The sequence below is a fragment of the Puccinia triticina genome, chromosome 11A, assembly GCF_026914185.1.
Source record: "Puccinia triticina chromosome 11A, complete sequence".
Taxonomy (NCBI): Eukaryota; Fungi; Basidiomycota; class Pucciniomycetes; order Pucciniales; family Pucciniaceae; genus Puccinia; species Puccinia triticina.
In genome coordinates, this window is record NC_070568.1 from 141,385 (window position 1) to 156,525 (window position 15,141).

The 15,141-nt window shown below is 43.7% G+C and overlaps 1 protein-coding gene across 1 annotated transcript; it reads left to right on the forward strand.

The window, feature by feature from the left end:
- Nucleotides 1-5,471: 5,471 nt before the first annotated feature.
- On the forward strand, nt 5,472-7,536 carry PtA15_11A6 (uncharacterized protein; the record flags this gene model as incomplete). Its single annotated transcript, XM_053161636.1, has 5 exons — nt 5,472-5,484; nt 5,572-6,422; nt 6,507-6,684; nt 6,749-6,886; nt 6,959-7,536. 5 exons carry the CDS (start codon nt 5,472-5,474, stop codon nt 7,534-7,536), a joined length of 1,758 nt encoding a protein of 585 aa, XP_053024874.1.
- Between the last annotated feature and the right edge of the window lie 7,605 nt (nt 7,537-15,141).

A 15,141-nucleotide genomic window follows, 5' to 3' on the forward strand; every position in this document is an offset into this window, starting at 1 on the left:
CAATTGTCCGATGAAATTTTATGTCGAAATATTCCTCATTAATCTGTGGCCAATAACAAAAGTAGATAAGAAAAAGAACTTGATCACAAAAATATGCTAAACCATGGTAAACTAATTTCAAAAAGGCCCCATGCATCCAGCACTTCAAGTATGATGTGCAATATCTTCGGGAAGTTCAACCAACCAAATTAACAATGTTTGAAGGATCCTATCATGAGAGAGGTCAGGGGTCAATGTTTTTCCTTTTTTGAAAATAAGTAGATTTGCAGACTTCTGATAACATCAATTGTTCAAGTAAAAAAAAAAAAAAAAAAAAAACTTTGATACCCCTCAGCCACCCTGGATTAATCCTAAAACTTGCAATGTCTTTTTTCATGAAGAATTGAATGGTGTATGTAGAAATTTATGAATGTCATCAGGCAAAAAAAAAAAAAAAATCCTGTGGCTTGAAGCTAACACAGGGGGAAGGAGAGAGATTATAGAAGAGTATGAAGGAGACATGGAACACAGACAAAGTTATCAAGAGGAATAATAAAAAAAATGATCAATATAAATTGATCAATATACGCTATATTGATCAATATGCGACATCGCAAATTCATCCATCTTGGTAGTGTAAGAAACGTATACATAGAATTTACATTTTTTTTCTTTTTATATACAGACCTACTTTGTGCAGCAGCAGAAAACTCTTTGTACTCAGAATTGATTGTCCCCCAACATCAAGCCCACTGTGCGCACAAGCCAAAACATACTTTGCGCACAGCAACTTCCCCTGAAAGAAGGAGGGGGTTTTTCTGGATTATTTTTGATGGATCAAAAGAGGGGGTCTTAATTGCCCCCTCCAAAAGATATTGGACTTTTTGGAGGTGTCCTCCATGATGTAAAAAAAATGTAATGTTAATCCAAAAAATAAGCTCCCGCTACCCCGATAGCTCACCCCAGGGACTTCTCACCTGCCAAATCTTAAGCGGTTGGGTACACAGCCTGCCCCTCAAACTCCTCAAAAAGAAAGTTCAAGAGGCAGCAGCTCCAGTATGTATGACCCCCAGCCGCAGTACTGATGGCCAGCGCAGGCCATCAAGCGGAGTTACACACACACACACACCCCCCCCCCCGACCACTTGCCAGCACAGATTACCAGTCATCAAGTGGATGATGTACTCCTCTCAATGGCCACTCTGTTCCAGTTATTGAGAGAAGAGTACATACTCCCCTTGAATGACCGGGTCTGTTCTGGTCATTGAGAGGAGTACATACTTCCCTTGATGACCGGGTCTCTTCTGGCCATCAAGGGGATTGTTCACTCCTCCATAATGACCAAGAAGTTCTGCTCATCGAGGGAGTGAAAACTCCCCTTGATGAACAGAACAGACTTGGTTATCAAGGGAAGTATGTACTCCTCTCAACAACCGGAACATTCCGGTCATTCTCAAGAGGAGTACGTTTGGTGACCCAATTACCTGGCCATCCAGAAGAGTGAACACTCCCCTCAATAGCCAGAAAAGACCCAGTCATCAAGGGAAGCATGTACCCTTCTCTTGATAACCGGAACAGAGTGCCATTGAGGAGTACATCATCCCCTCAATGATTGGTAATCTGTGCTGGCTGATGGTCAGGGAGTGTGTAACTCCGCTTGATGGCCTGCGCCGGCCATCAGCACGGCGGCTGGGGTTCATACATACCGGAGCTGCTGCCTCTCAAACTTTCTTTTTGAGGAGTTTGAGGGGCAGGCTGTGTACCCAACTGCTTAAGGTTTGGCAGGTGAGCTATTGGGGTAGCGGGAGTTTTGGAGGCCGGGGTAACCAAGGTGGTAAACTGACATCATCTTAGTTTATCTATAGCTATGCATATACTCAACATTGTACATATATGCATAACTATGGCTGCGCCAACCTTCTACTTAGTCTAATCAGTGCACCCATTACCAACTCTCTTCTCTTCTTTACCAAGATTGGACCAATACCAAGGGTACTTGTGCTTACCCGTGACACATTTCTTATTGTCAGATTTGCATTCACTCCTGTCAGCCGGCGTGCTTGCAAAGAGGACAGGCTGGACAAAAGGTTTAGTTATTATATTGGTATAATATCTATTAAGGCTAGATATAACGGATATAGATAGAGAGAAAAGAAAAAAGGAAGTAGATGATTTTGTTCGTTGCGTTGATGCGGAATAGATTTCTAGTCTAAAGAGACTGATTGAGCCGCTGTAGCTAAGCCTCTTCAATAGAAAGGTCTATCAAAGGTAACAATCAAGATATATGTTTGATCAGTATGCACCAGGGGAGATTTTGATGCACTCTCCAGAGAGTGCCATACTGTACCCTTTTATTGTAACTGTGCTGGATGCCTTTGATGAAAGTAGTGCAAGAATTAATTAAAAATTCTGGAACTAATCCAAAAATAATTTGAAACTGATCCTGGATTCATGCATAAACCATCCAGAAGTCATGCAGAAGTCAACTGGAAAACAAATGAAATGGGGTTGAAAACACTAAGACACAATGGCCACAATCAAAGCATAATTCAATTTGCAGTGTTTGGTAATTAAGATGAATTATTGGGTTTCAATTCATATTATTTATATGCGCATGAAGGTGGTAATTATTTTCACTTTGCTAATGTAACCGTCATGTGTGTGTGTGTCAGTTTGTTACAAATTTCAGGTTGGGCCTCCTTCAGATCAACAACATGTACATCCCTGTTAGAATGATGTGAAAGGCCCATCTGAATTGGCATATTTCCCTAAAGAAGGCCGGTATCATCTAGAATTGAGCCAAAAAAGGACAAAAATAGGGTGAAAATATGAGTCAAGTCAAGCTTGGAGGTGTGTGGTCCCAGATTTCAGATAGACATCCTGGCTTCTTAACATATATAAGCTTGTGAGTTGTTTTTGTGTTTGTTTTTTTTTCCAATGTCTCCATGTACTGAGTTTTTTTCCACTTTGCCAATGTCACCTTTGTGTACGCGCGTACATTAGGGTGACAGATCACTGGAGGCGCCTTTCATAGCTCCATCACAAGAAAAAACTGGTCAAAAAGCCATGAAAGACCCCGCAGGTCACATTTACATTATTTGGAACCCCTTTGACATAGAGAAATTGATCAACAGAAATTCACCATTCTCTGGAGAGTGCATCAAAGTCTCCCCTGGTGATGTTTTCTTTCTGGCTAAGAAGCACGGGCAGGTTATAACCAAAAAACCCAATAGATGATGATTAGTTTAACTTGCTAGGATCTTGACAGTTTCTTGGTAGTGAGGTAAGAAAGGGATAATATGGAGAAATCAGTTAGTCTTATGACACTCTTATAACTCTTTCCATAGGGTAAGGAAACATGTGGACTAAGACGACTACTAAGGCACTCAAGTGAAAGAGTATGTTAGCAATGTTGTTATGTTCAGATATTTAGTATACCTTGTGAAGGAAGGAGGGATATCAAATGTGATAAAATTTAATTGAAGTCTGGGGGAAGAATTCATCTTTCTCTCTGACTCCAGAAGTAATAAGTCATTCTGCTTCTGCTTCCCTTGTGTTGATCCAGGAGTCGTGATTTGTGATCATACTTGAATTTTGTTTCTTGTCAGTGTATTCTTATCAAAGCTTGTCTTTTCTAGTCTTAAATATGTAAACATTATTCCAGTTGTGGTAGCATCTCTTTATTCAATGTTTAATCTTCTTTTCTACAGTATGTACTTGTGTACAGATTTTGTTGAATTTTATCTGTTTACAGCTGTGTGAAACCTTTTGGACACTGTGAGTGTCTCTAAGGTTGACAACTCCCCTGAGTGTCTTATAGGGAGCTTATTTTGAGGGTAACTGGGTGACGCAAGACTAAGAGAGGTTTGACAGAGTGTCAAGAACAGATTCCAAGCACAGAGAGTCAAAGCATAATTATGATTCAGTGTAGAATAGAGAATAACAATTTGGACCCGGGTACCGGGTACGTTTTTTTCCCAAAGCAGGGACCAAGTACCGCACCAGGCACCGCCTGGCGGGTACCAGCGGTACTTTGTGCCTTTTTTTCACATACTTGGCGTACGGGACTGGGGACACCAATTCCCCAAAGTCCAGCTTGCCAAGAGGTATGTCTCTTGGCGAGCTGGTCAAGTCCAGCTTGCAGCCTAGATGAACACACACCTCTCAGTGGATTGGGCTTTGACCAGCTCACCGGGAAGAACACCCTTGGCAAGCTGGTGTAAAAATTAAGCTCGCCAGGAGGTGTGTATTCCTCTTGGCGAGCTGGACTTTGACTAGCTCGCAAAGAGACATACCCCTTGGCGAGATGGATTTCTCGCCAAGAGGTGTAGATTTCTCTTGGCGAGCTGGTCAAAGTCCAGCTTGCCAGGAGGGATGAATTCCTCTTGGCGCACTGGTACAAATCCATCTTGCCAAGAGGTGTGAATTTCTCTTGGTGAGATGGTCAAAGTCCGGCTCGCCGGGTGCAATGTATTAGGCACGTGCTCCAGCCCCTGCCACATTGGGAGGCACTTGAGCAGGTACCTCAAACGGTACCCGGGTACCCCCACTTTTCACAAAAAAACAGGCACCCGGCACCGCCTGGCGGGTGCGCGGCGGGTGCCAGCGGTGCTGGGTACCTAGCAACGGGTCCAAATCGTTATTCTCTAGTGTAGAAGGATAACAGTAAGAAGAACAACTAGACTATATACATGTATAATAGGGGGTTTCAAACATGGTGCAGGTCCCAGTTCAGGAAACCCAATCCAGGAAAACAAAGTTCCTGCACAAAGAATTTTCAAATTATTTCTGCATGTTTTTTGGGTAAAATTGGGTCCATGTATGCAGGGTGTCTTGCAGTTGCACCAATTTCCTGAATTTGGGGTTCCTGAAACAGGACCTGCACCATGTTTGAAACCCCCTATTTATAGGCTAAGTTGTGGGTGTATAGGTTAGAAGCATACTACATAGGGAAATGCTAATACACTATCTCAACAGCTGATTTTTTGGATTAATATTACATTTTTTTACATCATGGAGGACACCTCCAAAAAGTCCAATATTTTTTGAGGGGGCAAGTAAGGCCCCCTCTTTTGATCCATCAAAAAATTATCCAGAAAAACCCCCTCCTTTTGGGGGAAGTCGCTGTGCGCAAAGTATTTTTTGGCTTGCGCGCACAGCGGGCTTGACGTCGGGGGACGGTTGATTCTGTGCGCGAAGAGTTTTCCGCTTCTGCTCGAAGTAGGTCCGTTCCTTAGATATAATATCTATTTTTTTTTGTTTTCGTTGTTTCTGACCTGAGTTTGACAAGAGGCTTCTTCTTTTTTTTTTTTTCTTTTCAAGTGAAACTCCCTCTCCTACTGGCCGTCCAATCACCTCGATCCTTCTTCCCACTTCCCTACCCTCCATCAACTTCGGGCTGGAATCTAAGAACGCAAATGCGTGAGTCAAACATGTACAAACTCAACTAAAACCTGGTCGATTGGAAGAGTGATGGACGATATTTATTAGCAATGGCAGCAACCAGTTAGTTCCCTTATTATGCCAACGGCTCTGAACGACCACGAGACATTGGCCTGTTGACGAAACATTCGCCCAACCGTCCGGATACAGCATTGAACCAGGCATCCATCAATCCTCGATCACTCAAACCTCTCGGAAACTTAGTCCTTTCTCCACAAGATGCCTACTCAGCTCGTGCGACAAGTCTGGGAAAACTATCGATCCTTTCAGATGAACTGCTTTTACTTATCTTTTCGGAACTAACGCCGCCAGATCTACATCACTGCCAAGCCGTCAGTAGATATTTCTTTGCTTGGTGTGCCGGACTAGATGCTCTTTGGAAACCTGGGTTTATCTCCAAAAATCAAGAGCGTCTATGCGGTTGGAAAGGCAGTTGGAGATCGACTTATATCTTGAAATTTTTCAAGTCACCCAAGAACCAAGATGTCGATCACTCACATCTTCCGACTGATTTGATTCAAACACCAAACGTCTTCTCAGATGTCTTATTCCAACCAATTCTTTGTGTTAGTCATTCCATCAATTCCATCATCAGACGCCGGACTGGACCCAGGAAGCCCCATTCCAATATCGACAAAATTACCATCGAAGAGCCCAGCACATTTCAACTTCCCAACAAACCTACAATCTTGAAGGGGTTAATTGAGGAATGGCCAGCATACAGCCGTTCATCAAGTCATTGTTGGACACTCGAATCATTAACCAAACGATACCCAAACCTCGAATTCAGGGCTGAATCAACTCTCACTACACTTGCGGATTATCGAGAATACCACGATAACTGTCTGTTAGATGAGAGCCCGATATACCTATTCGATAGTCAATTCGTCGAGAAATCATCGATCAAAAGGGGCTTGGGTGAAGATTTCTTTGTGCCTCGAATCTTTGAGCAAGATTTGTTTTCTTGTTTGGGGGATCAAAGACCTGACTACCGTTGGCTTGTTCGTATCTCCAAGGGATCAATTCCTCTTACTCGAAAGCTACTTGAATAGTTGACCACGCATCTATTTCTGCCCATCCCACAGATTATTGGACCCGCCCGATCTGGATCGACTTGGCATATCGACCCTAATGGAACGTCTGCTTGGAATGCCGTGATCACCGGTAGAAAATATTGGATTTGTTTCCCTCCTCATACCACTCCACCCGGAGTGATCGTCAACGAAGACGAAAGTGAAGTCGAGAGCCCGTTGTCCATCCCTGGTATTGATCTTCTTACCCTTTCAACGTTGGATTTCCAACTGATCTGCTCGCTTCTGGTGTGTAGAATGGTTTCTGAATTATTACAACTTTGCGAAAGAAACATACGGTTGGTTCGCCAAAGATCCGGAGACGCGCGGTTTGATGCTCGAAGGTATTTGCGAGGCCGGCGAAACCTTCTACGTTCCATCCGGTTGGTGGCATCGTGAGTGGCAGAATCTTCGGCTGATACCCATGTCTAATGTTGATTAAACTAATTCTGGTGTCCATTCTGCAGTCGTCATCAACTTGGAACCATCGATCGCGGTCACACAAAATTTTGTCTCAGACAACGAATTGAACTCAGTACTACATTTTATGAAATATAAACCGGACCAATTGTCCGGATTCAAGTTCAACGTGACAGAGCTCACTGGAGATAGCGACAGTGATTGTAACCCAACGCTTTCAGATAAACCCCGGTCATCAATTTTCGATAAGTTCCTTGCTCAGTTAATTCATTCGCAGAAAGTTTCGGAGAAAACTCTCTGTGAGACCTTGGATTCAGTTGAACAATTAGAATATCAACGAAATCAAAACCGGTCCAGAATGAACCTGCACCATCAAAATGGTGGGGACGATAATCATCAAGTTCGGAAGCGAAAGAATCAGCCTGTTTGTCAGCCAGAGTCTTTCACAGATTCTTCGATGTGGCATGAAATCAAAAAGTCAAAAAATGCAATCGGTGTCGACCCAACTAATCAATCAGAGCCCGACGCTGACAATGATCACAGTCGTTCTCATGCCCTCGGGAACGACTACGGCAATCAAAACGTTGATCCCCAAGGGTTTAAGTTTGGATTTGAATTTGAATAATGTTGTCCCAAAAGATGTTTCACTTGCAGTTTAATATTTTACCTAGCCTGTTTATTTTTGAGCCTTGTTACCTACTGGACACATTCAAAAGATTTCTTTGCTCGCTATAAAATTGCTTTTCTTTCTTTCTGCTGTGCACAATGATCCCAAAAATATGCACCATTACATTCTTCTCATAACCCAAGAATGAATCCTCTTGCACCGGCATCCAGTTGCACATCCATTCTGTAATCACAGTACATACTGTGGGTACTTTTTGTTGTGACTCTGCTGCGGAGCATATTGTGTTTTCCAAAAAGGATGGATCGGACCCAAATGTTTTTGTTTTGTTATGGATTTTAGTAGGCTGCAAATCTGGATTTGCCAGCAATCTCCAACTAAGAGCATCTCCAGCCAGGGAGGTAAAAGCGGGTTGCTAAAACCCCGGGATGGCAACTCAATTTTTGCATATAGCAACCCGCGCGGCTCTGGCACACACCCGTGGTTGCTATAATCCAGAAGCACTCCAAGATGACCAAGTCATCAAATGGAGTTACAACAAACCTCATGAACAATACAGCCAGTCACCGATCGGCAATAGCTTGCAAAGGTCCCTAGGACCGGTATAGCCGGTCATCAATGGCTTGCCAAGCTCTCAATGACTGGTATAGCCGGTTGTCAATGGCTTGCTGCAAAGCTCTCAATGACCGGAATACATCGCCAGTCATTGATAGCTTCCAAAGCTCGAGCTTTCAAGGCTCTTGATTGGTATAGCCAATTGAGAGAGCTCGATGACTTTATATCCAGTCATCAAGAGAGCTCTCAATGAACGGTATAGTCAGTCATCAAGAGCTCTCTTGATGAACGGTATAGTCAGTCATCAAGAACGCTCTCAATGACCGGTGTAGCCAGTCATCAAGAGAGCTCTTGATGACCGGTATATACCAATCAAGAGAGCTCTCAATGACCGGTATACCCAGTCATTGAGAGAGCTCTTGATCACCAGTATAGCCAGTCATCAAGAGCTTGTGATATTCTCGATGGTTGGTCATATGTGTAGCCGGTCATCAATTGCTTTTGATGCTCTCAATGACCGGGCAGACAGTTAGCAGGACAGCCAGTCATTGATAGCTTGCAGTGCTCTCAATGACCAGTTTGGTGGAGGGTACATATTTGTAGTTGTTATAGGGTAGGTGTAGGCACTTCTGATGGTGGGTAGGGAGGGGGGGATGAGCTTGGGGAAGTTGCTATTGAGTTGCTAGTCGAGCTTAACTAAGCCAATACTCGTGGTGAGCGGGTCTGGGTGGCAGCCCAGTCTCACCAGAGAGGCTTATGCACCAAACTTAACTAAGTCCGAAGGTGGGGGCGCGAAGCGCCTCCACTGGAGGGACTTATGCGGTATTGGTGATGTAGGACTGAGAGCAAAGGCCAAAAACGCTGATTTTGACAAATGTTCCCATAGCTCCTTCACCTCCGAGGATCCCAACAATGTTTTTGGATCAGATGAAATATCAACATCTTGTCTAATTTTTGATGCATCAGTATCATCATGAGTCCTCCTGCCTCACTCACAATGATTGATCAAAGATGGTGGATGGCAAAAGCCAACCCGGAGACTGTTAAAACAGCATTTTTAGTGCAAATCCATACACTTGCCTCGAGGAAAAAAAATGACAGGTATCTGGGACTCACTGCTCTGACAGATCTGAGAATGTCACAAAGCTGCAGGATGCATGTGGGAACATGCATTTTTGGCCATTCACTCCAAATCCCAAGGGAGCCAGTTTGAAAAACAGTGATCAATCATCTGTTCTAGCCAGGACAAGTTTTCTTGTGTTTACATCCCCTGTATCTCAAGTTTGGCAAGGAGAAAAATACACCAGAAGGTTGCTGGAGATAGCCATGCTTCTGATGAGTCTTAGTGAAAATGTACGGGGTGATCACAAAAACACACCACTGTACAGGGACCTTAGCACAAAAAGGCAAGGATTTGGGGCATAACTCTCAGGCCAAAATCACCTGTAAGGCATAAGTCCCTCCCAGAGGGAGGCCTTTGGCCTCCCTCGGGAGGGACTTAGTTAAGTTAGCTTATGCACTAGAACACAAAGCTCGCGTGAGCGTGGCGTGATATAGAGGCCATTTTAAAGACTTTTCCTTCTGGCTTCTGTACTACTCATCACCATTTCTTGTTGTTTTGTTTTTCTGACTGCTTATCATGTTTATGATTTTTCAGTTTTTTTTTGTTGTTGTTATTCCATTCCTTCATTTTTGAAAACGGATAACAAGAAATTCAAAATAAATCATTCCAGTTAATTAAGCGGTCACATTATAATGAAGAACATCATGTCATATCAATGACTAGCTATAATTAACGAAAGAGGAACTAGAGCTTCTTGGTAGTTTCATCATCTAAATTGCTCTTAAGCATATTTATCCTTGTAGTGTGACTGCGCTTGGCCCATGTCATATGGGGGACAAGAATTGAAGTTCAAAATCTTGAACTTCAAAAAAAAAATCGCTAGAAGTAATTGTGATTTTGCATTAAAAAAAATATTGAAAAATCAAGAACATGCACATGTATGATGTACTGAAACCTAGAAATGATACGTTGAGTATTGAAGGTGGGGTGATGCAAACAATGGCGCTCCCAGCCAAACCTTGGAAAATGCTGTGGTATGCTTTACGGTTACCCATCTAGCCCATTTCAAAATTTCCTGTTTTCTCATATGTACACTCACAAATCACCCAATACGGCAACACCACTGGATTCTACGGCCAAAACTACACAGGACACCATGGACAACACACCTTAAACCCCTCTGGATCACAAGTTACAACCCCTTCAAGACACCATCATTCAGTTACATACACACAAAACACCATACTCAGGTCATGTAATCCGTTACATAAACCACACTTACCCAGGACATGTAACCAGTTACGTGTACCACCCTGACAGTTTGTCTACCCTTCACATATCCTTTAGCTCATCAGCTGCACTCATTTCATTGTGTTATGCACATGTCATGTAGTGTCATGCAGTGTTATGCACACTTGATGCAGGCTTATGCAGTCTGACAGTTGACAGATGACATCATGCAGGTGTCAAGATAGCAAAAACCCCTCATGCAGCTTGCAGATGACATCAGTTGACAGGCCAGGCCAGCTAAAATATCTCACCTCCTATTTCTCACTAGCTAAATTCCCTCATATGACATCATGACCTCATGTGACCTATCAACCACCAGCCAAAATACCTCATTGTAGCTTTCAGGGCAGCTAAAACCCCTCATTCTCTTGTTCCCCTGGAGCTAAAATGTATCACTCTTTTCTATTTAAGGAGGCTCTCCTCCCCCCAGTTGTAATTTCTCTCAGCAAACTAATTGCACTCAGCTTAACCCATAACAGTACAATACTTGCTCACTCTACAGTATTAGCCCCACTCTATATTGTGGTTTTACACCCTTCCATACAAATTACAACCTCATTACAACACTTACTCATCAGCTACATCACCATAACCCTTAAGCCACCTGCTCAAAGTAGGCTATCTTTTGATACACCTCCACTATCACTACATAAACCTTCCAATCGTAGATTGGGGGCTTGTTTTAGTGTCTAGTGACCCAGGAAAGGCAGAGGTAACCTCATTCATCCCTTTCGGCACTCAGCAAAAGGTTCTCAGGAACACTTTTGAGCTTTACAACACTCACACCAGAAAGGTGTTTTAGTATGCAAGTCCCTTTGTGACCAGCCAAATGCTGCACGGCCCGCAGGAGGCTGGGACCTTGTGTTAAGTCCGGTTGCTAGTGGGTTGCCATACATAGCAACCCAATTGAGAGTTTTAGCTCCCGAGCCAAAATAGAAACTCGTTTGGCACCCCGGGTAGGTGGTGTTTTTTGGGTTTGGGTTGGTAAACGCAGGATAGCAACCTGGTTTACCACCCCGGGTGGAGATGCTCTAAAGGTGGGGTTTGGGACGGGTGGTCATACCCATCCCAACGCCCGTATCCGAATTTGCCCGGGTGGACACCAAACCACCCGGGTGTTTAGGTTTTTTTTTTTCAGTTGCAGCTCGCCGGTGCCCGGTGGCATCATCATTCATGTTCCAACCCCTCCAAACATAGCCAGAATGAAGAGAAAGCAAAACACCAACAGAAGCCGCGGGGAGAGCCCAATCACGCCAGATCCAACACTTCTTGATTACTGGCGAAGTTGACAGCAATCCTTCCTGATCTTGGCCAGAATGACTCAATGTTACCTTGCTATCCCCGCTACAAGTGCGTTGTTGGAGAGGGTGTTTTCCAAAGGCCGGGTCTGTTCTTGGTCGCGCTTGTCCCTTGCCCCTGGAACCTTTAAACAACTGCTTTGTATTCAAGACTGGTACCAGTCTTTTGATGGGCTTATTTAATTTTTTTTCTCATTTCTTCTCCTGTCTCACTCAACGGTTCAGCACCAGTAGTCACCCAGCACAATACAACTCAAGATTACAACTTGTAAATAGGTCACAATACAAAATATAACCTCTAAATTGTCACAAGCAAGCAAAGATGAGCTCCTTCATGCCCTGTTCCTCCCCCAATATAAGTTGCACAACCACCCGGGTGGTTGGGTGGTTTCAAAGGCTCATCCCGTGGACCAACACCCGGGTGGTACCACCTGTGAAAACACCCGGGGCACGGGGTTTGGGTTATACCTTTATCTCCAACCCAAGCTTAACAACGCCTCTCTGCGGAGGTGCAAAGTGTCTCCAAAGGAGAGGCTTACCTCTAAAGTCACATCATTGGCCCTACAGACTCAAGAATTTCTGGCCAAAAAACACATATTCTCTTTTAAAAATGTTTTCAAAAATGTAGTTTTTAGTTTAAAAAAAATCTGAGTAGACAGACTTCTCAGCTTCCATTTCCCAGTTTTTTAACTAGCTGACACACATAATTACTAGCCCACTCTGCCTACTGTGAAGTGGTGATCCAGCGGTTTTTGGGCTCAAAATTTGAAATTCCCTGAGCCCGCGTGGGCTTGAAGGGGGGGATTGGGTACAAAAATCCACCATGTAACAACATTTACAGGATGTTTCTTACAAGGGGGGATGGATACGGGGGAGTTTGAAGTGGGGGAAAATAAGCTAAGAAGCTGGTGATTGTAATGGTGCCAAAGGCAAGCAGAGAATTGGAAGTCTAGAGGGTAATATTGGGGAAAATGGGGGAGTGTAGCAACGGTGGGCCAGCTATGCTAACCGTAGCGTAGCGGAATTCCGCTAAATTTTAGCGTAGCGTTAGCGGAATCGCGCCTTCTCTGCGCTAACGCTACGCGCAAAGGGTGCGCAGCTAATTTAGCTGTTAGCGTAGCGTTAGCGCAGATGCGCGCAATTGCGCTAACGCTACACACGCAGGGCGCAAAAGAGCGCGCGCTACGGTGCGCCACAGTGCTTTTAGCTGAAAAAAGGCCTTTTTTCCGCTAAAATCGCTGTAGCGTAGCGTAGTGACTGTAGCGGCGCGCTAACACTAACAAACAATTGGCGCGCTGTTAGCGCCGCTGAAACGTAGCGCAGCGTAGCGGCGCTAACAGCGCGCTAACGCTACTCAAAATGGACGGGCGCTTTTTGCCGCTACGCTAACGCTAAGTGGCCCTGTAGTGTAGCGGCCCACCCTTGAGTGTAGGATCCTCCCTGCCATTTGTCTCAATCCTGTAGGGCCAGACATGCAACTTTAGAGGCAAGTCCCTCCTTTGGAGGTTGCTACGCTCCCCCAAGGAGGGTACGCTTGTTTTAAGTTTGTCTCCAACCCGCCTCGCTCGCCTGTGGATTTTGTGCCGGGGCGCTACACAGACTCAAAAGGAGGCTAAAATGGGTCACAGTATGTGCAATGGATATGCCGGAGAAATGATGTATTTCAACAAGAGACTGAAAATGACTGGGGAATGAACCCATACAAGAGGGGAACTGTTTATATACAGGTCCAGGACTAATCTTATGAGCAAGATAGACTAAAGTTGAACCGCAATTCATGAGGAGTGACTCCTGAGTTGAACTATCCAACACGCATAAAATCATCCTACTGACATGCAATAGTTCTTAATGAGTTATAAAAACAAATTAAACAAGAGGTGAAAACTGACATTTAACTCACTTCAGACCAGATTCATGACCCAATTAAGGCCTGGCACTCTCTAGAGAGTCCCACACTTTCTCCCCTGGTGCCAACAAAAACATATTCTCACTTGATTATATTCTTTGCCCATCTCACCATATAGAGGTTGTATAAACATCTTGTACTCAATAAAACTGATCTAGGTCTGATACAGACTACTACACACAAGTTTTCTCCGTCATAAAGTCACACCACAACAATAAATAAATTTGTTGTCAGAATTCTGTGTAGTATAATAGAGGGGCAGGTCATTCAAACCACCCGTAACAGTGGTATTACTTAGCTGGAATATCATATTGTTATTTACCCCTCAAAGGACTGCCAACCCATCCCAAAGGAGCTCTCACAGCGGGGCTTGGGGGCCGCAGTGAGGAGGTATGATTTTTTATTTCTTTTTGCCATTTTTGCAAAAATTACATATCCAACTACCTTTCTGTATTTTTATTTTTGACTTCTGACTACCAAAATGTGCCTGGGCCAATTTTTGGTCCGCACGACCCCGGTGCAACGTCGGGGAGTGGTCCTCCCAACGCAAACCGCATTTGGTAGTTGGAAGTCAGATTTTAGGTAGTGGATTAATTAAGACTGCAGCCCAACTTCAAACATTGTCATTGGACATAAGATTAATTATTGTCTTTTTGGAAAAGCTTGGACCTTTTCCGCCTAAACTCAGTATTTGTTTAAGACATACCGTCTTTTGTTTTGCTGGGTTTTATCCTGACATCTGTCAGACAAGGCCAAAGCCAAAAATCACCCCCGGAGCCACCATTCTCCAGTACATGATCTTGGAGTACAGCTAGTGAGAATCTGATTTCACATTCGGAGCCAGGGCAGCTTGTAGACCCTGTAGCCCCCTAACAATGATCACCCGCTCCCCTCTGCCCCAACGGAGGGGCCAACCAACAACCCGGCCGCTTTCTGACCTGAGAGGGAGCATGGCAGCTGTGGGATATCCAAGGCAGAAACTGATTTCAAATAGCTAGAGGACTAGTGATATATCCATACACAAAGCAGACAGAGGTCCAAGCTTTTTGGTAAAGACAATACAATTGTGCAAATGAAATCTATCTTGGTAGAAATCCAATTCTTCAAAGAAGCAATCACAGATCATACTAGATATGTAAGAAATTCACACATGCCTCATGTGATCCTTACAAATGATCTTTTTGCGGTGCTTCCTTCAGTTTTGTCTTGAAAGACTTTTCTCAGACTGAGAAAATTGGAGAAGGAAAAGGTTAGATATTGAATTAAACAAAAAAAGATGTAAAACGGATTCAACGGTCTACTAGTTGCTGCTGTTAATTTTATTAAAATGAAAGTGAGCAGAAGTTATGAATAAGTAATATATATATGTAAAAAGGAGAGAAAGAGAGCGGGAAAAAAGAGAGAGAAGTGAGGCAAAAAAAAAAGAAAAAAGAAACCAAGCATATTGACCAAACAAAACTGGACTAAAGTTTAACAATTGACACTAGAAGGAA